The sequence below is a fragment of the Haliotis cracherodii genome, unplaced genomic scaffold (genome assembly GCF_022045235.1).
Source record: "Haliotis cracherodii isolate W230 unplaced genomic scaffold, xgHalCrac1.p SCAF_3, whole genome shotgun sequence".
NCBI lineage: Eukaryota > Metazoa > Mollusca > Gastropoda > Lepetellida > Haliotidae > Haliotis > Haliotis cracherodii.
Genome location: NW_027266286.1, coordinates 19707816 through 19733704, shown reverse-complemented (window position 1 = coordinate 19733704; position 25889 = coordinate 19707816). Strand labels below are relative to the sequence as shown.

Sequence of the window (25889 nt, the reverse complement as noted above, 5' to 3'; positions counted from 1 at the left end):
CCCGACGGGTAGGATTGTGGTAAGAATGACGCATTAAATAAATAGCATGTGTCCTAGCAGATGACATTTATGTACGTATGTAAGGCGCCCCTTGCAACAAAAACCAAAAAACAACGTACAGACATTTATCCGCCGTAGAATATATCCGCCGTAGAAGATTGCGTTCTAGGGGATACTTCTTCTTGTCTCCTTCGATATACGACACAAGTCCGTCTGAGGGTCCACAACAACTTTATTGAGACAGTTACAACGGTTAGCTCTAACTCTCAGTCTCAACTGCCCCGCTCGGCTAGTTCACAATCATATATATCTTTCCTCAACATATCTCACATTCCTGACAATGTTCCTAATAAGGTTAAACCCCCTGACCAGTAGCACCTCGTCTGCAATCCCCCATGTTGTCAATGCAGTGACCATCAGGATATCTTCTTTTTGGACTTGAATTCTAAGAATATCCCTGAGTTCTAGGAATACAGCTGACTTCCCTCACCCCTTATTTAGACGTCCCTCCGTGGCTAACATGCGTGTTCTAGCCATGTCACCGGTAGTTCAAGGTGCATCCCCCCCAAGGTACTTTGCCAAGGGGGAGACTAAGGGGGAGACGAAGGGGGAGGGTGTGAGTAATGTCACTGATTGATGTTTCTTAATACATAGCCCGTCCTGCAATTCTTGCCTATGATACATTTCTTTATTAGCGGGACAAAGGAGTAAAGCGTACATATTTCAGATGCAGATACAATGAGCGGAGAAGCTCTAATTCTAGTAAAATGAACATTAGAGTCTATGATAATTTATCACAAATATATAACGTCAACGTCTGAGAATAAGGAGTCAGGGCATGTCTTCTGTGGCTAAAATAGCAGGCCCTCAAACGTGGTACAGTGCTGTTAAACTGGTGTTTGAATCCTAGAGATCCTCGGGCAAATATCTACCCAATCTGTGGTTCACTCCCGAGACACATCTCACGTATTGGTGGCGAGGCAAGATAGGCATTGTGGCAATCATCCGCACGGGACGCGTCTACGACTAACAATTATAATTTTGACAGTCATCTCGCATCTGAGAAATATACTTTGCTGACTCCATCATCAATTTTCCGTGACCTATTCCTATCATTTATTACCACTACTTTTCCTTTTACGCCCAATGGTATTTTCCATTTTTTGGGCAGATAATCGAGACTCGCTATTCTCTGGCGTTGGCTTTTTTTATTTACATGAGGCCTAATGACCACACTAGACAGCAGAACCCCGGTATTTGTTTCGGTCAATGTGTACACTTTATGTAAGTCCATTTTAGGCAATCCGTAATCAAATAACTGTCACTCCTAAATCGATATTATTAATATCTGGGATCTAAGGTTCAAAAGGATCTGCTAAAACATACCAAGGAAGAAAGAAAATATGAAAAAAATATCCAATTATATTTGTCACTGATTCACTGAATGTTTTTCAGATAAACAGGGCATCGATATGTAACTTGGAATGGAAGATGTGGCCTTGGAATGTTGCTTACTCCGAAAACAGCCGACGTCGTGCCGCCACGGTGATCATGGACGGGGGTGCCGGCACATCTGTCTGCAACGACAACAGCCACGGTAACTAGATACGTAGATACAACTAGATACAACATGCATGTAGTGTCACAGTGCATCTTTTGAAATGGAATTGATTTCTGTTTATAAATGAATCTTCACAACCGATTGTTGAATAAAGACATATGCACATCAAAAAAGTTAAGCACCCCCTAATATTATGTATGATAATACACTACCATAATGCTTAATGTTGATGGCAATACTAATTATGATATTAATGTTGTTTTGTCCGAATAATGTGACCGTTCATGCGTGATGGTGACGTCCCAAGTTCCCGTGCTTTGCACGTGCATCATGCCCCCCTCGCACTCGGCAAAAGACAGTATGTTCACGCAGCAAATAATGGCACTGAAAACAGTGAAAACTGATTTGTGTAATCGTCAAGTATGAAAATGGCAAGAAGGAGATTATGTGAAGCACTAAGATGGAGAATCATCGGTATGCATGCCGCAGGGATGTCTTTCAAGGCGATTGGACGTCAACTGGGTTACCATTACTCAGTAATCAACCGACTAGAGCGAAAACACGCCCAAACCAATTCAGTAAAGGACCTGCCACGTACAGGAAGCCCTCCTGTGACGTCAGGATGTGAAAACAGGATATTACTGCGATTAGTGCGAAGAAATCCATTTGCGACGAGCACCTATCTGAGGCGTAATTGGTTACCGCATAGACGTCTGTCTTGCCAAACATTGCGGAATCGTTTAAGAGCTGCTGGAATAAGGGTCCGAAGAGTTGTCAAACGCCCCCTACTGGTACAATGTCATCGGAGACTGCGATTACAATGGTGTTTGGCACACCAAGGTTGGAACCTCAGAACATGGAAACGTATCCATTGGTCAGATGAAAGCAGGTTTCAGCTGCATGTGAATGATGGTCGAACGAGAGTGTGGAGGCACCAAGGTACAGCATACACCCCCAGAATATTAAGCCAACTGTTCCGTTTGGTGGTGGTTCCGTGATGATATGGGGGTGCATATCCCACGATTGCAAGCTAGACCTTGTGACTATAAGGGGTAATCTCAATGGTGAACGTTACATCCGGGAAGTTCTGGAACCAGTTGTTGTTCCCCATTTTGACAACCACCCTCTGGCATCAAGACCCCTGTTCATAACGCTAGACCCCACCGTTCAAGAGCTGTGACTGCATATTTGGCAAACAACACCATTGCAACTCTCCCTTGGGCTGCAATGAGTCCAGATCTTAACCCCATAGAGCACATTCTTGGGCGTAGAGTGCAGACAATGGACCCTCCTCCACGCAATCTGGATGAATTGGCAGCAGCTTTACATCATGAATGGGCACTATTTCCCCTTGAGATGATCCGACGTCTGACTGGAGGGATGACGAGAGGGGTCGAGGCTGTCATCCGGGCATGCGGTGGCCCCACCCATTATTAAACTTTTTGACACGCGAATGTCATTAATGGACGTTATTACAATATTTTATTCATCATGTGCAATAATTTATCGTTGTTCAAGATTAACAGTGCCATACTTTATTTACTTTAGGGTGTTATGTTGTGGTAAAAACAGTACCGGTGTTTGGGCAACCATATCTCTTTTATTATTCTTGCTCAAAATTGTTTTGTCTTGCTTTAAAAACATAATGCTTTCTCTAACTTCACTCTGTCCATTTTATAATGTTCGTGATTCTTATTTACTATACAAAAAAAAATTGGGGGAGTGCTTAACTTTTTTTAATGTATATATCGTGAAACAGAGTGGATTGAGTTTGAGCAGAAAGATACATATAAGGGGAACAACTCCTGTTGAGTTTGTGTCAAGCCAGGTAACAAATGGCAAAATTGGGTTGTGGAGGTAACAATAAAGGTTATTTGGGGAATCTTGGTTATGGTATTTTAGATTTTTGTAAAATATTGAAAAGAAAGGAAAACAGTATTAAATAACACGATGGCTAATGGTAAATGTGTCTGTAACGTTGATAGCATCATTAATGAAAATAATAAACTTCACGAGGAAGCTACAATATCTACTTAATGGAAAAACATTAATTCGAGTATATAAAATGTTCATTTGACATCAGTTGGTATGAGCAAGCTTGTTTTGTTTGTTGTTTAAAGCCGAAATTGGGTTAGAACCACTAATTGAGAATTAAGAAGTCATGTATCCAATCAGGTATCAGACATTCTACCTCCTACAGTTTAGGGAAGCATTACAAAATAATATCAGAAATTCATAAAATATTTCATGACCACCATTCTGTACTATACATTCACATTAGTCATCAGTGCCATTTTCAGTAAAGTTTTGTAATACTCCGGTAATGAAAACACGACATGACATGATCGTTAAGTTTATATCAAAGATACATATAGAATACTAAACGAGCTCCCGTGTAATACCAATTTTATGAAACGAGTGAATAGTTGTGGTATCTGACGAGCGAAAGCGAGTCAGATACCACAACTATTCACGAGTTTCATAAAATTGGTTTTACACGAGAGCGAGTTTAGTATTTTATTAATTACTTGTCATTTATAATGTGTTTAGAATTATACTGTTGAGTGTAAATAGGCTGACACCTACACGATCCATGCATGGCATAATCCAATTGAGTTTAACAGAATAATACTTCAAACACGTCAAAAGTTGAAACGTATGAATTTAATATCATACAATGGTCCACCTTTAGATTTCAGGCGTTCGTCCCACAAAATTATCGTAGTGCTAAGGCTATCACAACTCTCATAATTTAACTTAGACTAACGACTGTCGTTGCGCTAGAGTACGATCGCCTTGTGGAACGGGGCCTTGCAGCTCAAAGTTTACAATGACGTCACAATACCCGATGACGTAATTTGTGGAATTTTGTTGTAAGATCCATCGGCAAAACAATACCATGTGACGTCAGCCTAGCAACAAGGTTGCTGGGGTCATCGAGCTCATCCCAGTGATCTATCATATCCACACACAATGTCGTTGAATACGCCAAGGGATGTTGAGAGCTTTCAATATTTGTTCGTGAAACGTGTTCCGAGAGTACATAAGCACGCGTTTTGGTATTACACAATGTGTAATAAAGCTGTATGTTTATTAAACGGGTGATCTCTTCACGGGCAAGTAATAAAAATATACATCTCACATTACCAGAGCACCTTTGAATGATAGTTGAATGATAGTTGAATGATAGTTGAATGATAATTGAATATTATGCATATCACGTACTCGTATAGTCAACTTAATTATTGATTTATTTAGGGTTGGGCTGACAAAAACTCGTAATTCTTAAAGAATAATACTTGTGTTTAGAAAGAAACGTGTTGGTTATTCCCACAAATTGATATTTAATGAGAATAATAGACCATAGTAGTAAACACGTATATTTATATATATATTCAAAAACAAGTACATAGTTGACGCAAATATAGCAAGAGGTAAGTTTGATAACCGTTGACATGACCTACAAACAATGTGGATGACACTATACTCACGCACCCAGTGATCTGAATGTGGAGGAAACACAATGCCTTAAACGCAACTCACCCCCGATCTAGGTCGCCTTCCCAGCATTCTACAAGCATGGCTGCAGTTCCGGTAGAGATCCACGTGTTTGTACAAAGGATCCTCCCCCGCCATCACTTTCAGAACCTGGCCGCATTGGAAGCAGGTTAGACTCCCGGTTTCTGGATATAACAAACATTAACATTTGCGAGCAGTTATAAAATAATAAGTGAGTCATGATCAAACGTGAGCGTTTAGTTTATTATAATGAGTTGTATTATCTCACAATGCAGCGCAATAGTACAGTACTTTGTTCACTGGTCTGTAATTTCTGGGTGACATACTGGGAATTGGGGCGTAGGGTAGGGGCGATAGGTGGACTACCCATACCATATAGTCAATTCAATTGTCTATAGTACGAAATACTAAGGGCCAAGACGTTTTCATGGTTGATTGGTTGATTTGTCGTTTAACGCCGCACTCAGCAATATTCCAGCTATATGACGGCGGTCTGTAAATAATCGAGTCTAGAACAGACAATCCAGTGATTGGCATCAATCCACGCAATTGGGACTGATGACGTGCATCAACCAAGTCAGCGAGCCTGACCACCCGATCCCGTTAGTCGCCTCTTACGACAAGCATAGTCACCTTTTACGGCAAGCATGGGTTGCTGAAGACCTATTCTACCCCAGAATATTTACTTATTTAAAGTCAAGCTTTTATTTACTTCGCAAAATACATACATTATGGATAAATAGCGCAACATGCTTGTATATTGATTTATCATTATTTATCAACAAGGGGGGAAAGAATGGAAAATAATTATTGAAAGAAAACTTTCTTTGAATTTCCTGCCGATATATGCAGCACGAACACGTGAAGATAAGGGGTAGAATAGGTCATCAGCAACCCATGTTTGTCTTAAGAGGCGACTAACAGGATCGAGTGGTCAGGCTCTCCGACTTAGTTGATGCATGCCACCGTATCCCAATTGAGTAGGGCGATGCTCATGATGTCAAACACTAGATTGTCTGGTCAAAACTCGATTATTTACAGATCATCATCATATTGCTGGAATGTTGGAGTGCAGCGTTAACCAACCAATCATATATAGTACAAATGCACATGACAAGAACTTCATCTTCCAAACTGTTACAACAATTTAAATTCTTGGTGTTTTCTATTCAATGATGTCATTAAGTCCTAGTCTAAAACTTGTTCCGAAGATTTTGAAGGATATATTTGTGTGATATATAATATATACCTCTGTTTCCAGCAAGGGCTTGCAATGGCAGTAAATATCATATGTTGAACTTTCAGTGAGATCAGTCTTCGAGTCTATAGTCAGCACTGGCAGGAAAGTGTTACAAAAAGTCATTTTACAATTAACCAACCCTAACAGATCCCCAACCAAGGGTTGTACGTGTACAGGAAGTCCAAGTATTGTCACGGAACTTTTCTAGAAATACAAGCATAATAACTCCAGGTAACCTACGTCGAGGCAAACGTGACATTTTAACCAGTAGCGTAAACAGCGATTAGTAAACTCGAACAACAGCGGGTTTCTCCCACAATCACCATGCCCACATCCTTATCAAGTCAATAATCCCAACATACCCATACCCATAAGCTTGTCAGTACCGATATATACACAAAAAAAAGACAATGTCTGTTAATATTTTCCTATCATAACACGATTGTTCAAAATGTGTACAGTTATGAATAATACTTTCGTATTCAGCATACCGCATTATACCCGCCAAATATGTAGTTTTAGTATACCACATCACCTGTTAAGATTATAATATACCCGAATGCAAGATGTTTGGTGTGTGCACACCGTCTAGGTCCACGTACATCTAACTCATCTCAAGTTACCAGTATTCACAGAGACATAACACGTCGAGATTAGATCGTAATTGCTCAATATATATAATATAGTATTTTGACTGGGTGAAGATCAGCGAAGGGACGTAACTCTGGACGCCACACGTCACATATTTCAATATTTAAAGAGACACCCTGTACGAGATGCAGTTGCTGATTTCAGCTTCAGTGATCATCTTTGTATTGTAAATAACATAGACACATTGTCCTTTGTATGATTCCGATTCTATACAAATAATTGATTCAGTTGGTGACATGGCGTAGATTAGCCGACAAAGCAGACCACAGAACACAGACGGTACAACTTATATATTAGATGGAACATGTAGCCTTTGTGTCACACACATAGAAACGACTGAACATTTGTTTTGGGATTGCAGCCAAGTAAAAACGATCTGGACAACACTGGAACTTTGGCTCCATACCAGCTCTCAAATCAAAGGAAATATCCCCAAACGATATGTTTTGCTTGGATACCTATTCAAAAATAATGACCAATTAAATATTATAATTATTCTTTGCCAAAAACGTTTTTCTCATGTAAAGAAACAGAACAGAAGCAGAGCCACTTCATCTCCAAATGTACAGCACTTAAGAGTGGGAATTCAGACAGATTCTATAAATATTGGTCATCATGCCATACACATTTTTTGGAAGATGGAAGTCACTGTTTTTCTGTTTTGTAAAAACAATATGAAATGCAACAAATAAACAAAATTACATAAAAGAACAGACTTTTGAACATCATGGTAGAATTGCCATTGAAAACTATGGCTTGATTTCATCGGAACATGTAGCTTGTCTGAATGACAACGTCACTCCAACTTTCTGCATATTTGGTCTTGATAGTGACGCAGCTGCTGAGGGTTGTACCCCTACTGTTTACTATGGCAACACTTACGTGACCTGAACAGCCCCGTCTCAGACAGGTAAAGTGGGCTATGGCCGCCGACACCTATTCCGCCAAACGACTCTCGCCTCCTGCTCATCTGGCGGAATTCCCGGTGTTTCGGGTCCCCGCGTCCCTGGACAAAGCATAGCGCGCATCTCTCCTGGAGAGGAAGACAGTCGGCATCTGCTTGTATGTCTTGGACATCCAAATCCCTCAGCATGTTGGGGATGTTTCGGATGTCCTCATTGGTGTAATGCAGGCCAGCATCCATCTTCAGTCATCCCTGGTCTCGTGTATTCTACTATTCGCTTCTTCCGTTGATGTATCTGAAAATATACATCTTTTGTTAGACCATCTGTACTCAGAAAGTCAGTTCATTTGTATCATAAAAATAACTAACAACTTGTAAAGTGTTCCTGAATTGAAAATATTATCGGCCAATATGAGCTTGCAATAGGATCATATTTTAACGCATAAGCCTAATAAGACCTTTAAGACAAACATCTGATATAGTGCAAGTATAAAATACAAGTTCATATATATGTTTAACAATAAATGGTAATATTTAGTAAATGAAGAAAGTAACCGTTCATGTGTAATGCAGATGGCTTGTGATATTTCACTCTCAGTGATATCTCTACATGCATAAAACTGACAAAACCCTTCCTTAATCATAAGACATCAACCATTAACATCACATCCAGAGATATCTTCACAGTCGTTGGACCCGTGAAGATCCGGAGCAGAATAGGTCTTCAAAAACCCATGCTTGCTGTAAAAGGCGACTGTGCTTGTCGTAAGAGGCGACCAACGGCATCGGGTGGTCACGTTTGCTGACTTGGTTGATGCATGTCATCCCAATTGCGTGGATCGATGTTCAGTCGCTGCATTGTCTGGTCCAGACTCGATTATTTACAGACCGCCGTCATATAGCTGTAATATTGCTGAGTGCAGCGTTAAACAACGAACCAACCAACCACATACAAGCATAGAAAAATATGATATATCCATGATTTTCGAGGTAACATGTGTCCTACACTTACATACATGTACGGGACATTAGTTAAATAAAACATAACTTTTATAACTTCAATTGTTTAATGTAACGAATTTCGCATTAGACCAGGAAGTGTATATATGTATCTTCTAAATAAAAGGACCGGTCGGGTAGCTTGGTGGTAAAAGCGTTCGCTCGTTTCGCCGAAGACCCGGGGTCAATTCCCGACGTAGGTACAACGTGTAAAGCCCTTTTCTGGTGTCCCCCGCCGTGATAATGCTGGAATTTTGCTCAAAGCGGCGTAAAACCATATTCACTTACTCTAAATTAACGCGCCATAAGAGATCTCTGCCAAAAACAAAATCAGTTGTATGATTATGTATATTTGACAGAGAACAGTACAAACAATCGTAAATACCCCGAGTTACTTTCGAGAACATTGGTATCACCACAAGTTGGCATTATTTGATAGTGATTCATAAACACATGCTCATGATATAGCCGGAATTGTACAACTGAAGATAAGTGTGTTTCAGTACATTATGAAATAATTTGTAAATATTTCGCGTGGGATACACATGTATGTATCCGCGTTACAACACGAGTGTCTATTTGGGACCGGATCGTCCAACGTACAGTACGTACGTGCATATCTCGTATTCTAATTGTCATCTATTGGGGTAATGTATAGCCGAAACACCTCTATTTTGTTAGAGTGACAGATGAAAGTGGGCGAAGCAGCTTGAGTACAATATCAGTTGATAAAATTAATTTCACAAAATCTAATGACTAATGATATATTACCATACAATCTGCCCTACCCAGTCCACACACAGCGACGTACCCTCTACGCTCAGTATCCATAACTCAATCACTTTTTAAGGAATTGTGACATATGTGGGATTCCCAGTTCCATTTTTAAACATGACTGCTTTGTATTATCTGTTGTGCAACGCAGAAGCCTTATACCGATATGTGGTCTCTGTGCAACGTGATATCCCTAATACGCAGTCTGTGATGACTAATAACCCATTATATCAATTCTTTTTATAACTACCTGATGAACACTCGTATAAAAGGCACATTAGATATCTCTAAACTAATAACACCTCCCATGAAACGACACTCCCATTACTATATTTAGATAGTAGCTATCGTGATAGCTCGTAAACACTTAACCTTATTGCTTTATTGTAATCCAGGGGACAAACGTACCGTGTTTTCAATGTAGAGCTGACCGCCTCCGTGGTCTAGTGGTAGAGCGTCCGCCCTGAGACCGGAAGGTCCAGGGTTCGGTCTCTGGCCGCGTCATACAAAAAGACCTTTAAAGCTGGTACTTGTTGTTACCCTGTCTGCCGCTCGGCATTAATGGCTAAACAGTTACTAGTCGGCTCGGGGTCAGTATACTGTGTCTGAGTGGGGTATTCATGTTAAACTGTGGCATGGTTTCCCAGTGTTCTAGCAATCTAATTCGGCATCAGTCTTGACTGATTCAAGCAGCCTCACACACACGTACATGCACGTCGCTATATGAGTGCAATGATCTTGGACACGACGTTATGCCCCTATTTCATCTTATCTCAATGTAGAGCTATGTCGTCCCCATACACGAGCAGCGTGGGTTTTGAAATGTGTTGAAAGTCCTGTCAAATGTAATACATGTTTGACATTAAAAGTTCTCTGTCGTGCCTAACATGTAAAATACTCTTTGTGTATATCTATCTACTATTATACCCCGATACATTGACATACATGCTTTGAAGAATTAAGTAACCCTACAATTGAAAATACCATTATACCAAATTCCCTAACGACAATGTTTGGGAAAGAAAATATATAATAGGCGCCTCGGTCGCCAAATCTTGTTTTTATCAGAAACGAGTATTCAGTCCCTGTTTAGCCCCTGTTTAGCCCTTAATGCCGAGCGCCAGACAGGGTAACAAAGTCATGGTGGAATTGAAATTCAACCATGTAGAAATGGTACCACCAAATTAACTTGTAATTTTGCGTTGATAATCTCGGTAAACAATCATGTGTTCTCGCCTTTTGGTATGTAACTAAGCATTTTATATCTGCAAATACGAACACTGGAAACAAATTCAGAGGTTTCATACCCAGACACCATTTCATTGTTTAAGTATTTGATTTAATATTTTATCGTACTTAATCCACAGTGATGATACTATCCCTTCTTTTTCATAACTTCTCATTCAAGGAACAGTGACGACATCAACGACGCGAATCCTGTCAGAAACAATCAAAGTCACTCACAAACACGACATTAAACACCTACTATGACGGCTGGGGTACGTATAGTGATTGTATCGTGTGTTTACCTCACTGTCGCCTCATGGGCAACCAAGATCCCAAGGCACTGGACACACGAGGCCTTGCACAGGTGCAGAGTTTCTTCAAAAGAATATGGAAATCATCACAGTGGCAACATGGGTTTTGATGAACAAGGACAGTGTGCTGGCATGAAGGTACCTAAGCTAGAAAGGACTAAGTACAGAAGTGTGTCTTGTATGCTTCTGTTGGTCATGATGTGTTGTATACTTCAGGTATATTCCTCAGTAAGACATGAATATATGTTTTTGAAACACAGTGACGATGATACGGACGATGGACATTGTCATCCCTGTATTACGTCAATCAGGAATTCCATGGAACATCAACTGTGTGAGCACAAAGACACGATAAGAATACAAGAACGACACGAATTGGAGAGATCCCATTCTAACACTGACGGGCACAGCCAATATGGTAGACAGATTAAGAGAACAGTTGAGAAATATTTTGACAGTCTTTCTGGGGAAATAGAAAGAGTCCTTTCTAGTCTATTTCAAATCCAGCCCCAGTATCTGTCAGTGCCCGAGTTGGTGGCCCAGCCCTTCACAACATCACTGACGACCTATCTGGGAAGGGTACAGATGGAGGGACAGGTGCCCGTGGAGGAAGAGATGTGTCACGAGATCCGGAGACTGCAGTCCTTCTCTGGGACAACCGTCCAGGCCTCGCCCATCAGGCTGGCGCAGTCAGGATTTTATGCTACAGGTCGTGAGGACGAGGCTCGCTGCTACAGCTGTAGGAAGTCACACACAAGCTGGCAGATAATGGACAAACCGGATGTCCTACACAGGGTTATCTCCCCTGAATGCCCACATCTGAACAGAAATGAACCTCGAAATGAAGATTCAATTGGAAGCACTATATATGGTATCTTAGGGGAGTATTCTGGAAGTAATAATGTAACAACAACAGATACATTACCACCAACTACTACAGAGATAGGAGCAGCAGCAGCAACAGAAGCAGCACCTGCTGTGTCTGCATCCTCCCTGGACATGAACAGTGCTGTGCATCCTCTTTACAAGAACATCCAAAGCAGGCTAGACAGTTTCAGGGACTGGGACACGTCTCATACGCAGGACCCACATGTCCTCGCTACTGCAGGCTTCTTCTATGCAGGTAGGGTCTCGGGATAAGAGTGGAAGAGTGAGATAAACGTTTAAAGCATTAACCATAAATTGGGGACAATAGTAGACAATACAGGAGATAAAAGTCAACGTTGAACACCTGTACCTACATTTTTAAGAAGAATTTAAAATTGAGATGACTGAAGTCGTATTTCGTTTTATTGATTCTGGTCAAAGTGAGACAGCACTGCCCTCAGTGACCAACCAGATTATACCCTGTGATGGTTTTCAGGTAGGAAGAATTTAGTTGTCGGTTTAGTTGTTGCCATTTTTCAAATTGTCTTTATGTATTTAGGGCAACCGGTTTCTTTGTGTTTGAATGAGCAAAACCGGGACAGGGGGTAGCCTTGTTCCGAAGGTGTTGTGAGAGATGGACGATTGGTGTAAGCAAACCCTTCTTGCAGGCTACTCCGACTGTGTGCGGTGTTTCTACTGTGGTGTCGGTCTGAAGACGTGGGAAGAGGGGGATGACCCCTGGGTGGAGCACGTGCGCTGGAGGTCATCCTGTAGCTACATCCGCAGATTGAAGGGAGATAACTTTGTCATACAGGCGCTGACAAACGAGGTAAGGATATTTCCGTCTGAAAGGGAGCGTGGTTAGCCAAGTTCTCTAAGACCCCCGTCTCAGTATTCTACGCAATGAACCGTTGGCCGAGAGTTTGAAATCTGTATTCGTCTTGAATTTGATCATTTGTCAATCAGCATCAAGCCCGTGCTCATGGGTTCCATGAAAGTTGTAAATATCAATGATCTGCGTCACCTTTGAGTTTTCACCTTCATGACGAAATTATATAAATTAAATAACTCACTTGACGTTCATTAAGACGACATCATTTTATGCCGCTGGAATCTGTTTCGACAGATAATCAATGGTGTTTCCGTTTTACATGGTAGCTGTTCCTGTTTCAGGCATCTCCCAAGCTCACAGTGACCGACAGTATGTACCTCACAGACTCGAAGCATGTACAATATAAAAAAAATTAATGTCACAGTTGGTGACGTGTTTGTAAAACATGTAACAAATACATACCCCAACACTACCCCACATTATTAACGAATGAAAGATTGACAGAAGTGTCAGTCACACAAAACACAAAACACACATTATCAGATAGACGTTACTCCACCATTGAAGAAGCATGTGCAATATAAAAAAAAGTAATGTCACAGTTGGTGACGTGTTTGTAAAACATGTAACAAATACATACCCCAACACTACCCCACATTATTAACGTTTAATAGTGAGTGTGAATCTAAATGATCTGTCTACAGACATTCCAGGTACATGTTTCATAAATATGCCCTATTGTGAAAAATTTGAGGTTCTCTGCATATAGTTTCATTGCACATATGTAACGATAACATGGTTAACAAATTTATGCCGCTCTCAAAAACAAAGACAAACAGAACGTTCACTCATACCTCACTGTTCCCTGTACAGACACGGCCGTCGTGGCGAGGGCGGTGGAGATGGGGTACGCCCAGCAGATGGTCGAGAGGGCGATGACGGAGATGTCCCAGTCTTACAACAGTCCCCGTGCTGCAGGGGTGACAGGTAGAGAAATACCACTAATGGTAGAAATGAATCTCTGAACAGAAGCCATTTTGAAGGAACCTGATTATGCAGTATTGCATGAGTAGATAAATCCTTTTGATAGATCAGAAGATAAGTTCATCCATACGACTGCCAAGTCAGAGATATATCATTACTGACACCCATGTGGTAGCAACAATGACAGTGATACTGTCATGAAAACTGAGTCATGGTTGAGTAAGTGTGGACTTTTGGAGTTTTGCAGCTACGCAAAACACACCACTGCAATCACATTCATTGTAGTTACATTTACAGGAGTTGATGATGATCTGTGTTATCAACAGGCTCGTTGATGCAACAACAACATTATTAATTCACGTAAATGTTGATTTTATGCTTCATAATGATGAGGTTGTGTTGTGTCAATACAGCTCATGACATTATTGACATCCATATACAAGCACTTTTTATGTGAAGCCAACATTTACTTTCATCACACATTACCATGTCCTTAAACAGTTTGTTCTGAATCCTTTGTTCTTTGTAAAGACCAACATCCTGTCCAGTTGGAAGCGTTGATTGAAAGGCTGGTTATCGCGCTCAGGACACAGAGATATCTGAAAGACACCTGATGTCATATATCCCCCAGGAGAGACACCAGGTGCCTGAGGTCCCCGAGGAGAGACATAGAATGTCAGAGGTCCCTAAACTGGAACACCAGGAATCTAGAGTTCCCCAGTCTCTCCCCGCAAGATTGGCACCGCTGAGTGACTCCACTGCAGCAAGACACCTAACATCTGTGAAAACACCGACCTCGTCATCTATTCGACATCCACGTGAATATACTCAGGACAGGTCTACATCGGGTAAGTCGAACATGATGCTTATCGGGAATTAACACAAGACTCCCTCAATGAGACCGTTTCTGGGCAATCTAATCACAAGCTATAGGGATTAGTTTCAGGTTAAGTCACAATTGCCCAAGGTTAACAATTGTAGGTCATCTCAAAATACAAACACTGCCTAGAAACACGTTTGTACAAATTTATATTCCTCGCCTGTTCACATGATGGCATTCTTCAATGGTGGAGTAACGTCTATCTGATAATGTGTGTTTTGTGTGTTTTGTGTGACTGACACTTCTGTCAATCTTTCATCTCCAGGTACTGAGTCCTCCCGCTTCATGCCCCCTTCCCTGCAACATCAAATCAAGGAGGAGAACCGCGCATTACGAGATGAAAACACGTGCAAGGTCTGCCAGAAGTAGCTGTGTTGTCTTCCTGCCATGCGGACATCTTGTCACGTGTGCTGAGTGCGCACCTGCACTACGCAAGTGCCCTATATGTAGATCACTTATACGTGGAACTGTGAGAACATACAATGCCTAACGTGAATGTTATTGATAAAAAGTGTAGAAAACTAAACATTCGTATGTGATATTGACATATTTTTGCATTTAGTTAATTATTATGCAAGACTAATGACATATAACTCGGGACACCATTGATGTAAATGTAAATATAGCTCTTACTTAAATTAAGTTATCAACCACCAATAATTCAAAACTTGTCCGTTGTGACTAGCTAACACGTAAAGTCACAATTCAACTGTAAATTATAAAAACGACTCTCCCGACTCATCATAGGACTCTGTGGAGTGATGTCATGAACTTTGAGGTGTAGCGCCATAATTGTAGGACGGAGTTCGTCCAATTCCACATCGTATTCCAGATTCAACTGTCATCATTGGCTGATGACTCATCCTGCCTAGAATCATCTGCATCATCCTGAACACATGATCTCTCTCTTCACGCTCCTGACGTTCATCAGATTCAGTTGTCTGTTTTTCTTGCTCTGTCCATTTTAGTACAATGTCGGATTTCTTGCTCTCAACATCCATAAACAACTTCTTAAACATTTCAGTATTGTCCAAAGGTCCCGTCATCGCAGTACCAAAGCAGTTCTATTGGGTTTTCTTTTTGCTCGTTTTTTTTTTTTTCCTTTTCTGGTTCTCTTTTTCTGACTGTTTTCTTCATAATCTACGTTTAAGTTCTGGTCTAGGTCCTGACAAGTATCTGGATAAGCATCATCTTCAGTAACTGCCTGTGCATCTTCATTGCCGGTTGTCTCAGTAACAATCTATCTCTCCCCGTTGACGTCATCATCAAAGTTCTCAGTCTCATCATCCGTATCTATCGGTCTTCGCTTAGTGCACATACTTTCGTGGAAAACAGGTCGATTCAACGATATGCAGCATATCATATAATTCACAAAGTTTCCTTCCCTTTCCACTGGTTTTGAGGGTTTTTTTTGCATCCTCTAAAAGCACGTTTAAGAGTGTGCATTTGGATTTTGCATTGTGTACTAGTTTTCTCAAAACCGCACGTTTGGATTTCAAAAGGTATAAGTTGATAAATGGCCTATTATTACGTTTTGGGGCATCTAGATGATGTTCGATGTTTTCATGATACCAAATACAAAAAAGGATACACTTTTCTCATCTGACCACGAAGAGCCTCTATAATTCTTCTAAGAAGCCATTGCACTACCCAGCCACACTCACTTCAAACATCCTCAGTGTTGACAGACTTCACATGTGATCACAACACCAAGGATAGAAATGGTGCAAATTGTTGTTATTATTAAACATGTTGCGATATTGGCTATTTTGAAACATGAGACAAGTTTATACACATATGCAAACCAGTTGGGCCGTTCAAACGACACAAAATACACGGCAGGTAAATATACTTATGTGCAGAAGCACTTTTGCAAGATCTATTTTCCTCATGTAAATATACTCTTGATGTAACTTTGCATACAAGAGTTAATGCATTCACATGCTCCGTTTGCTTATGGTGAGTATATTTACTTCTGTGTGTAATAATACTCACATAAATAAACGCTGGCAAGTGAATGTATGTGTGTGTGTGTGTGTGGCTGCTTGTATTATTTCGGAGTACTGATGCCGATTTACAGTGCTAGCTCACTGAGATACCATGCCGCAGTTTAACATGAATACCCCACTCAGACACAGTATACTGACTCCGAGCCGCCCAGTCCTTGTCTTTTGCGCCTTAATGCCGAGCGCCAGACAGGGTAACAACAAGTACCATCTTTTAGCGTCTATTGGTATGATGCGGCCAGGGATCGAACCCCGAACCTTCCGCTCTCCGGGCAGACGCTCTACCACTAGACCCCAGAGGCGGACTGGTACGCTACAGGGGGACTTTACATCCATTCTTTGTACATCCATTTTGGCAATAAATTACATCGGCTTTACATCAGTTTTCGATACAGATGATAATGACTTTACATCCATGTTTTGTACATCCGTTTGGGCAATTAATAACATCGGCTTTACATCCGTTTTCGATACAGATGATAATGACTTTACATCCATGTTTTGTACATCCATTTTGGCAATAAATTACATCGGCTTTGCATCCGTTTTCGATACAGATGATAATGACTTTACATCCATGTTTTGAACATCCATTTTGGCAATAAATTATATCGGCTATACAACCGTTTTCGATACAGATGATAATGACTTTACATCCATGTTTTGTACATCCATTTTGGCAATAAATTATATCGGCTATACAACCGTTTTCGATACAGATGATAATGACTTTACATCCATGTTTTGAACATCCATTTTGGCAATAAATTACATCGGCTTTACAACCGTTTTCGATACAGATGATAATGACTTTACATCCATGTTTTGTACATCCATTTGGGCAATAAATTACATCGGCTTTACGTCCGTTTTCGATACAGATGATAATGACTTTACATCCATGGTTTGTACATCCATTTAGCAATAAATTATATCGGCTATTCATCCGTTTTCGATACAGATGATAATGACTTTACGTCCATGGTTTGTACATCCATTTGGGCAATAAATTACATCGGCTTTACATCCGTATTTGATACAGATGATATTGACTTTACATCCATGATTTGTACATCCATTTTGGCAATAAATTACATCGGCTTTACATCCGTTTTCGATACAGATGATAATGACTTTACATCCATGTTTTGTACATCCATTTTGGCAATAAATTACATCGGCTTTACAACCGTTTTCGATACAGATGATAATGACTTTACATCCATGTTTTGTACATCCATTTTGGCAATAAATTACATCGGCTTTACATCCGTTTTCGATACAGATGATAATGACTTTACATCCATGGTTTGTACATCCATTTGGGCAATAAATTACATCGGCTTTACATCTGTATTTGATACAGATGATAATGACTTTACATCCATGGTTTGTACATCCATTTTGGCAATAAATTACATCGGCTATACGTCTGTTTTCGATACAGATGATAATGACTTTACATCCATTGTTTGTATAGATGGTATTAGCTACATAGCCATTTTGAAAATAGATAACAGAGGCTATACACACATTTCGGATGTACACCCAATATGGATATAGATGACATGTATATTATATTATATATTATATATAAATAATACTGAATGTACTGTAGACATTTATTAGAGACTCGGTATATCAAGTGCTGGGATATTGCTCGATATGAAGGGAAAGTTGACTATTAGAAACGTGTAGTCGTCCTTCTGGTAAATAAAGGAAAAATATTTATCTCCTTAGCTCTTGTAATGCTTTCTAAAATCCTACTCTAGGAAATATTCACATCGATACGTGTGTGTAACCAAACACAGCAAACACACATAACTTGTGTCGTGCACGAAGTACAATGGTGTCTCCATGAGGAAGGGCACAGTGAAGGGGGCCACGTGTACTAGTCGGGGGTGTTTGCTTTATTCTGTTCTTATCCTTTACATAAAGAGAGGATGGGTGTTTACAAAGGAACAATAACCCACTCCCGGGTATCAGGTTTCGATGTGGCATGGCACTAAATATATCCCAGTGTGTATCATATGTGTCGAGATCGAAATTCTGTTTCAGTGTGATGTAGTAAAACATCCTTCAGCATTACTAACCTGTAGAGGGTTTGGGTGATCCTGGCACAGTCTACCTGTTTGTTTATCACGAGTCGACCAGCACCAGTTACATTGTCTGCAGACGTAGTATCGTCTTCAAATACGCGGGGTTCAACAGTCAACAGTATAGCTAGATCAATACACAGTTGTCCCTAACAGGTTCGTCCTTCTGCCTCTCTATCGTGGTAAACAAATGCTCTCGCTGCCAGGAGTAAATAAGTTCAAAGTCAAAGTTGTATCTATCTGTGAGACAGCCTTCTTTTCACACATGCTTGTGAAGTCTATCTCTATGCATGACTGTATTTAGTAATCGTTATAATGCTACGAAATTAACTGCGGATGTTGGGAAAACCAATTTCTATTTTTAGATATTATGTTTCGTTCTCGAACCGTCCATTATAACCGTTCAGCTCAGCCACGTGAAAGGTATGTTCCCTCGCGAGTTGTTCATACATTATAGAAATTGTTTTACAATCTTCAAACGCTGTTATCGTTTTATCACAATTGACAGTATTTATGGTATTTAAGATAACCATATGAACTAAGTTTCTTTCGTGAAGGACCAAGGTATATTTCGCCTTAGTGGAGTGAGTGAGTGAGTGAGTGAGTGAGTGAGTGAGTGAGTGAGTGAGTGAGTGAGAGAGTGCATGTGCGACAGCAGCAATATCACGTCTTTCACATAAACGTCTACAGGATGGTTCCATGTTCGTCGTTATACTGTGTAGCTATATTATGTATTTATATATACAAACCCAAATTTTCTATTTTGACAATAATATATATATGTCACAATCGGTTGTTAGATGTTTGTTGTCAAGGAGTAATTACTTATGATGACTCGGAGTAAGGGACAATCTATTTGCCTTCAGTATCGAAAGGTATGTAATCCCAGAATCTAGAGAGTCGCCTTTTTTTCATAATGTTATTAATATTTTGAAGAATGTTATCATATAGTTGATACCACATTGTGTAACGCGACGGTTATTTCCAACTATATTAATAGGTGTTCTTATTCTCCATTCAGGACACAAGGACGTATGTATAACGTCAACGTCATGGACTCAGTCAGCAACGATTTCCGATCAACGTCATTAACTACCACAGCTGTGGTAAGTGTAGTGATCGTAGCCTGTATTTGCCTCGGTCAATCATCAACTAACCATTTACAGATGACACAAGAACACTTACAGAGATGCGGTTCTTTTAAAACACAAAATCGAAACGATCATCATGACAAGGTGTCGGGTGAAATAGGATGCAGAACTGGTTATTCTTATGTACGAAAGTCAGCAAGAAAGAAACCAAGAGATGTGGGTTGTATTCTTCTGTTGCTTGTGGTGTGTAATCTGCTACATGCCTATTCCTCTCAAACACATGAATCTACATTTCTCAATTATATCGATGGACAATGTGATAATTCATTGTGTTCGTCCATTGAACATCAGCTGAGTACAGATAAGTGCAAGATACGCCCCACACGTGAAAGACATACACCGAAGACACATTCTTCTAATACTGGCGAGATCAAACAATTAAGTAAACATTACATTATGAGAACAGTTGAGAAATATTTTGACAGTCTTTCTGAGAAAATAGAAAGAGTTCTTTCTAGTCTATTTCAAATCCAGCCCCAGTATCTGTCAGTGCCCGAGCTGATGGCCCAGCCCTTCACAACATCACTGACGACCTATCTGGGAAGGGTACAGATGGAGGGACAGGTGCCCGTGGAGGAAGAGATGTGTCACGAGATCCGGAGACTGCAGTCCTTCTCTGGGACAACCGTCCAGGCCTCGCCCATCAGGCTGGCGCAGTCAGGATTTTATGCTACAGGTCGCGAAGACGAGGCTCGCTGCTACAGCTGTAGGAAGTCACACACAGGCTGGCAGATAATGGACAAACCGGATGTCCTACACAGGGTTATCTCCCCTGAATGCCCACATCTGAACAGAAATGAACCTCGAAATATACCTTTATCCTCAGATTCAATTGGAAGCACTATATATGGTATCTTAGGGGAGTATTCTGGAAGTAATAATGTAACAACAACAGATACATTACCACCAACTACTACAGAGATAGGAGCAGCAGCAGCAGCACCTGTTGTGTCTGAATCCTCCCTGGACATGAGCAGTGCTGTGCATCCTCTCTACAAGAACATCCAGAGCAGGCTAGACAGTTTCATGGGCTGGAACGCGTCTCACGTACAGGACCCACAGGTCCTCGCTACTGCAGGCTTCTTCTATGCAGGTAGGGTCCCCAGATATATGTAGTGGAGTGAATTAAAATCCACATCGACATCAACCATATAGTGACGAGATAAGGAGCCAAAGTTTAACGTTGAACCCCTGTAGATGCCATAAACCCATTAATATACTTAAGCAATATTTCACAATTGTGATTAGTAAAGATGTCTGTTGAAGAATGTTTTCAGTGAATTTTCATGTTCATTTTATTTTCATTTGTCACATATTGGCCAGGACATCCAGTATTGTCCAGAGAACATTTTTGGTACAATAATAAAAATTTTCAGTTCTCTTCTCGAATTAATTATATATTTTTTAATCCCTGGCCATCCTAAGAATATGGTCGATCCCTTTGCTCAATTTACATTTACAAAAGGGGTAGAATAGGTCTTCAGCAACACATGTTTGCCGTAAAAGGCGACTATGCTTGTCGTAAGAGGCGACTAACGGGATCTGGTGGTCAGGCTCGCTGACTTGGTTGACGCATGTCATCATATCCCAATTGCGTGGATCGATGCTCATGATGTCAATCACTTGATTGTCTGGTCCATACTTGATTATTAGCAGACCGCCGTCATATAGCTGGAACATTGCTGAGTGCGGCGTTAAACAACAAACAGACAAAATTTTACAAAAGTACATTTTAGATAGTAAAGATCTTACCAGATCTTGTCTCCATCGCCCTGTGAAAATTTTCAGTTAGGAGCAGTCTAGTTTTCGGTTTAGTTGGTGCCGATTTTCAAACTGACTTTATGTATTTAGGGCAACCAGTTTGTATGAATTAGCAAAATTAGGACCGTGGGGTAAACTCGTTTGAAAGGTTACGAGAGCGTTTACTAAAGTTTTAAGTAAATCCTAATTGCAGGCTACTCCGACTGTGTGCGGTGTTTCTACTGTGGTGTCGGTCTGAAGACGTGGGAAGAGGGGGATGACCCCTGGGTGGAGCACGTGCGCTGGAGGTCATCCTGTAGCTACATCCGCAGATTGAAGGGAGATAACTTTGTCATACAGGCGCTGACAAACAAGGTAAGGGTGTTTCCATCTGATTTGTTTGTATCTTGTTTAACGCCACACTCCAGACATCATGGACGTCGATCCACACAATTGGGATACGATGTCATGCATCAACTAAGTCAGCGAGCCTGACCACCCGATCCTATTAGTCCTCTTACGACAAGCAAAGTCGCTTCTTTACGACAAGTATTGGTTCCTGGAGACTATTCTAACCCGGGTCTTCACGAGCCTATTTCCGTCTGAATGGGGACATGAGTGGCCAAGTTGTCTAAGGCGCCACATCTCGCTCATCTGGGCAAGGAAGTTTGAAACCAGGATTTGCTCTGAATGATCATTTTTCTAACAGCCTCATGTCAGTCTTCGTTGGTTTCATGAAAGTGGTTAATGTATGTGGTCTGCGTTTTTTTTTGGTTTTTTTTTTTTGTGTGTGTTGTCGTTGGGGGGGGGGGGGGGGGGGGGGGGTGTGTTCACCTACATGGCCAAACTGAAATATTGTCCAGATGAGCTTTTCATTCGACTCATTCACATTAAACAACTCTGACACCCCCAGTAGTTCCCTGCAATGTTATGCTGTAACTGATTTGTTCTCTTTTAAAAATCACTTATTTGAAATTCAATCCATGTCAGTTCATTGATTCTTATGGTTTTTATTACAGGCATCTCCCCAGCCCACATTTACCAATACCCACAGCAGTCAGAGACCCGCTAGTATGTATCACTGAGTATGTGTCACGTTGACGTGACGTTTACAGATGTCAATATGACAGCTGGTGGAGTGTGCTGTTTAGAGTTAAATATGTAGCAAGTAAAGCTTTGTCTTCACCTGATAACCTAGAATGAACAATCTAAAAAATTCTCACTTTTAACAAAATGATCTTTCTGGAGACACTGCAATGCCCCATCCCATGTACATGTGTAAACATGCCGTATTGGGAAACTAAATGATCTATCTACATATAGACTCTACAATATGCCATTCCACATGCATGTATCAATATGCCGTATTGTGAAATTGTGTAATGCCATTACAAATAGGTAATGAAAACATGATCAACAAATTTACGTCGTTCTCCAAAACTGTGGTAAGAATTACAGAACATTCACTCATACCACACTGTTCCCTTACAGACGCGGCCGTCGTGGCGAGGGCAGTGGAGATGGGGTACACCCGACAGATGGTGGAGAGAGCGGTGACGGAGATGTCCCAGTCTTACAACGTTCCCCGTGCTGCAGGGGAGACAGGTACAGAAATACCACTCCTAGTATCAGTGCCTCTCCAAGGGGCGGTCGGGTAGCCTGGTGGTTAAACCGTTCGCTCGTCAGGCCGAAGACCCGGGTTCGATTCCCGACATGGGTACAATGTGTGAAGCCCATTTCTGGTGTCCCCCGCCGTGATATTGCTGGAATATTGCTAAAAGCGGCGTAATACCTTACTCGCTCACTCACTCACTCACTCAGTGCATCTCTGACTAGAAGCCTTGCAGGGGGAACCTGGTTATGCGCCAAGGCATAAATAGATCAATAGTTTAGACAGAACGGAAGATCAGTCCATCCCTAGGACCTACAAAGTCAAAAGCCAGACGGTTGTGATGGGAACACTGATGCGATTCTGACCTCTGCTTAAATATGCTGTGGAGATTTTGGGATATTTCAAGGCAAAGAAAACTGCTCTTTGGGAACGAGTTTTGGGTTTAGCTACACGAAACACATCACTACAATCACATTCACAACAGATACATTTATTTGAGTGGATATTGATCTCTGTATTAAAAGTCATTGATGCAAAAACAAAATTATTAAAACAAATAAATGTTGATTATTTGTTTTAAATAAAGTTGTATCGATATGTTATCTATAAACTCAATGACATCATGGACACCAGTTTATAAGCATTCATTGCTTGAGCTCGTCATTTACTTCCACCATACATTATTATGTCCTTAAAGATCGTCTTTTAAAACCTTTGGTTTTTTTAAGACCAGCATCCTGTCCAATTGGAAGCGTTGATTGAAAGACTGGTTATCGCGTCTGAAGAAACAGATGAGAGACACCGGATGTCAGACATCCCCGAGGAAAGGCCCCGGATATCAGACATCCCCGAGGAGAGGCAGCGGGTGTCAGACATCCCCCGGGAGAGACACCATGTATCTGAAGTTCCCCAGTCCCTCCCCGCTAGATTGGCACCTCTGCGCAACTCCACTATCGCAAGTCAGCAAACGTCTGTGACTACACCGACTGTGTCATCTATACGACATCCACGTGAACATAAACCGGGTACGTCAATCACACAGTTAATTCGCTGAGACTAAGCTCCCTTGTTGAAACAGTTTCTAGGCTTGTGAATCAGAAATGTCAGAAGTGTCCACTCTTATAATTTAAATCTTAAACAGACGCAGCATTGCTTCGAAACACAGACACATGTCTAACATTCGTACATACATTCATAACGTATCCATTCAGTGATACAGTAACGTCTATCTGATAATTTAAGATGTGTGTTTTGTGTGACTGACACTTCTGTCAATCTTTCATCTCCAGGTACTGAGTCCTCCCGCTCCATGCCCCCTTCCCTGCAACGTCAAATCAAGGAGGAGAACCGCGCATTACGAGATGAGAACACGTGCAAGGTCTGCCTGGAAAGAAGTAGCTGTGTTGTCTTCCTGCCATGCGGACATCTTGTCACGTGTGCTGAGTGCGCACCTGCACTACGCAAGTGCCCTATATGTAGATCACTTATACGTGGAACTGTGAGAACATACAATGCCTGATGTGAAAAACATTCGTTCACAAGGCACAAAATATCCACGGATTTAATGTATTTGAGTGATCTATTCATATAATTTTCACAACTATCTTGTCTTTTACACACGTCGTAATCTGTTTCGTTGGATATATTGATTGGTAATATTGATAATATATATTTATTTGGAGTTTATTCCGATGATCCTATTCAGTAGCCCAGTGTGTAGTCTATATCTCGTATTTTATTTGTATTAAAAAATGATATATGTTTTTATTGAACTGTTTTATTACTTTACATGGTTAGTGTTTTACGTAATATCTTTTTGATATATAACTGTTCTTTGTGATATATATTTATCAAAGTAACTGTTCCCGTCGCGTCACTTTATGGCTAGAACCCTCTCAGACATATTCAGAGTCAATATACCAAACCCAGATTGCCAAAAGGATGTCATTATATTCAGAAATACTGTCCATGTTGTTCAATCGTATTACTGAGGCAGATATGTCCGTTTGGTGGACTAAGCCACGTCCTTCTCTTAAAATGTAGAGTTACCTTATCTCGAAGTAATTGAAGGAGATATCCGGATTTCGAGTTAAGTTTAGTTTCATATTCATAACGAGAATCTTGTGGTTAAAGCGTTCACGCCGAAGACCCAGGTCCTCGCTTGTGTACAATGTGTGAAGACCATTTTATGGTGTCCTCCGCGGTCACATTGGTGGAATCTTGCTAAAAGCGGCGTGAAACATTCTCATACTCACTACGTCTGGGGTACGTCGAAAGATGACAGGTGTACCTATTGTTATCTGCTATAATGCATTTTCGATATATATGACATCGTCAATAGAGGCATTTTGGAAAATAATTCACAGGGACGGAAATTAATCAAGAACATTTTGTTTCTTTGTTCGTTTAACGCCACACTCAGCATTATTCCAGCTATGTGACGTCGAGTCTGAACCAGACATTCCAGTGATTTACATCATGTGCATCGATCCACGCAATTGGGATACGATGACATGCATCAACCAAGTCAGCGAG

At 40.8% G+C, this 25889-nt stretch overlaps 3 protein-coding genes across 12 annotated transcripts in view; 2 read left to right on the top strand and 1 right to left on the bottom strand.

The window, feature by feature from the left end:
• Positions 1–1355: 1355 nt before the first annotated feature.
• LOC139475751 (uncharacterized) overlaps positions 1356–25889 on the bottom strand; it is a 30615-nt gene continuing 6081 nt past the window's right edge. For 2 of the 6 annotated variants that reach the window (XM_071258951.1, XM_071258949.1), the window contains exons 2-4: positions 7854–8170; positions 5105–5244; positions 1356–1577 (exon numbers count right to left, since the gene is read on the bottom strand). In XM_071258951.1, coding sequence (XP_071115052.1) covers positions 1512–1577; positions 5105–5244; positions 7854–8115 — 468 coding nt within the window. In that variant the 5' untranslated portion in view covers positions 8116–8170 and the 3' untranslated portion in view covers positions 1356–1511. Of the gene's footprint in view, positions 1578–5104; positions 5245–7853; positions 8171–9162; positions 9241–9645; positions 9819–18848; positions 19129–25889 lie in introns of those variants that run through there. The other 4 variants (XM_071258950.1, XM_071258953.1, XM_071258952.1 and 1 more) reach the window with 4 other exon arrangements.
• LOC139475742 (death-associated inhibitor of apoptosis 1-like) lies at positions 11055–16585 on the top strand. 4 transcript variants are annotated; one of them, XM_071258938.1, is made up of 6 exons: positions 11055–12309; positions 12722–12882; positions 13227–13254; positions 13759–13872; positions 14501–14717; positions 15015–16585. In XM_071258938.1, exons 1-5 carry the CDS (start codon positions 11136–11138, stop codon positions 14518–14520), a joined length of 1497 nt encoding a protein of 498 aa, XP_071115039.1. In that variant the 5' UTR covers positions 11055–11135; the 3' UTR covers positions 14521–14717; positions 15015–16585. The 4 variants fall into 4 exon arrangements, with proteins under 4 accessions (XP_071115039.1, XP_071115038.1, XP_071115040.1 ...); XM_071258937.1 differs by having other exon boundaries at positions 14401–14717; XM_071258939.1 differs by lacking the exon at positions 13227–13254.
• Positions 18945–25288, top strand: LOC139475735 (baculoviral IAP repeat-containing protein 7-like). Of its 2 annotated transcripts, none has more exons than XM_071258927.1 (7): positions 18945–19007; positions 19873–21095; positions 21957–22117; positions 22762–22813; positions 23234–23347; positions 24083–24379; positions 24644–25288. In XM_071258927.1, the coding sequence occupies exons 2-7, from the start codon at positions 19886–19888 to the stop codon at positions 24871–24873; spliced, it is 2064 nt and encodes a 687-aa protein (XP_071115028.1). In that variant the 5' UTR covers positions 18945–19007; positions 19873–19885; the 3' UTR covers positions 24874–25288. The 2 variants fall into 2 exon arrangements, with proteins under 2 accessions (XP_071115028.1, XP_071115027.1); XM_071258926.1 differs by lacking the exon at positions 18945–19007 and adding an exon at positions 19258–19274.

Coding starts and splice junctions, on each gene's coding strand:
- LOC139475735 (XM_071258927.1), top strand. CDS start 19,886: ATGTATAACGTCAACGTCATGGACTCAGTCAGCAACGATTTCCGATCA. Junction 22,814..23,233: donor CAGCAGTCAGAGACCCGCTA/GTATGTATCACT, acceptor GTTCCCTTACAG/ACGCGGCCGTCGTGGCGAGG. Junction 23,348..24,082: donor CCGTGCTGCAGGGGAGACAG/GTACAGAAATAC, acceptor GGTTTTTTTAAG/ACCAGCATCCTGTCCAATTG.
- LOC139475742 (XM_071258937.1), top strand. CDS start 11,136: ATGACGGCTGGGGTACGTATAGTGATTGTATCGTGTGTTTACCTCACT. Junction 12,883..13,226: donor TACAGGCGCTGACAAACGAG/GTAAGGATATTT, acceptor TTCCTGTTTCAG/GCATCTCCCAAGCTCACAGT. Junction 13,873..14,400: donor CCGTGCTGCAGGGGTGACAG/GTAGAGAAATAC, acceptor TTCTTTGTAAAG/ACCAACATCCTGTCCAGTTG.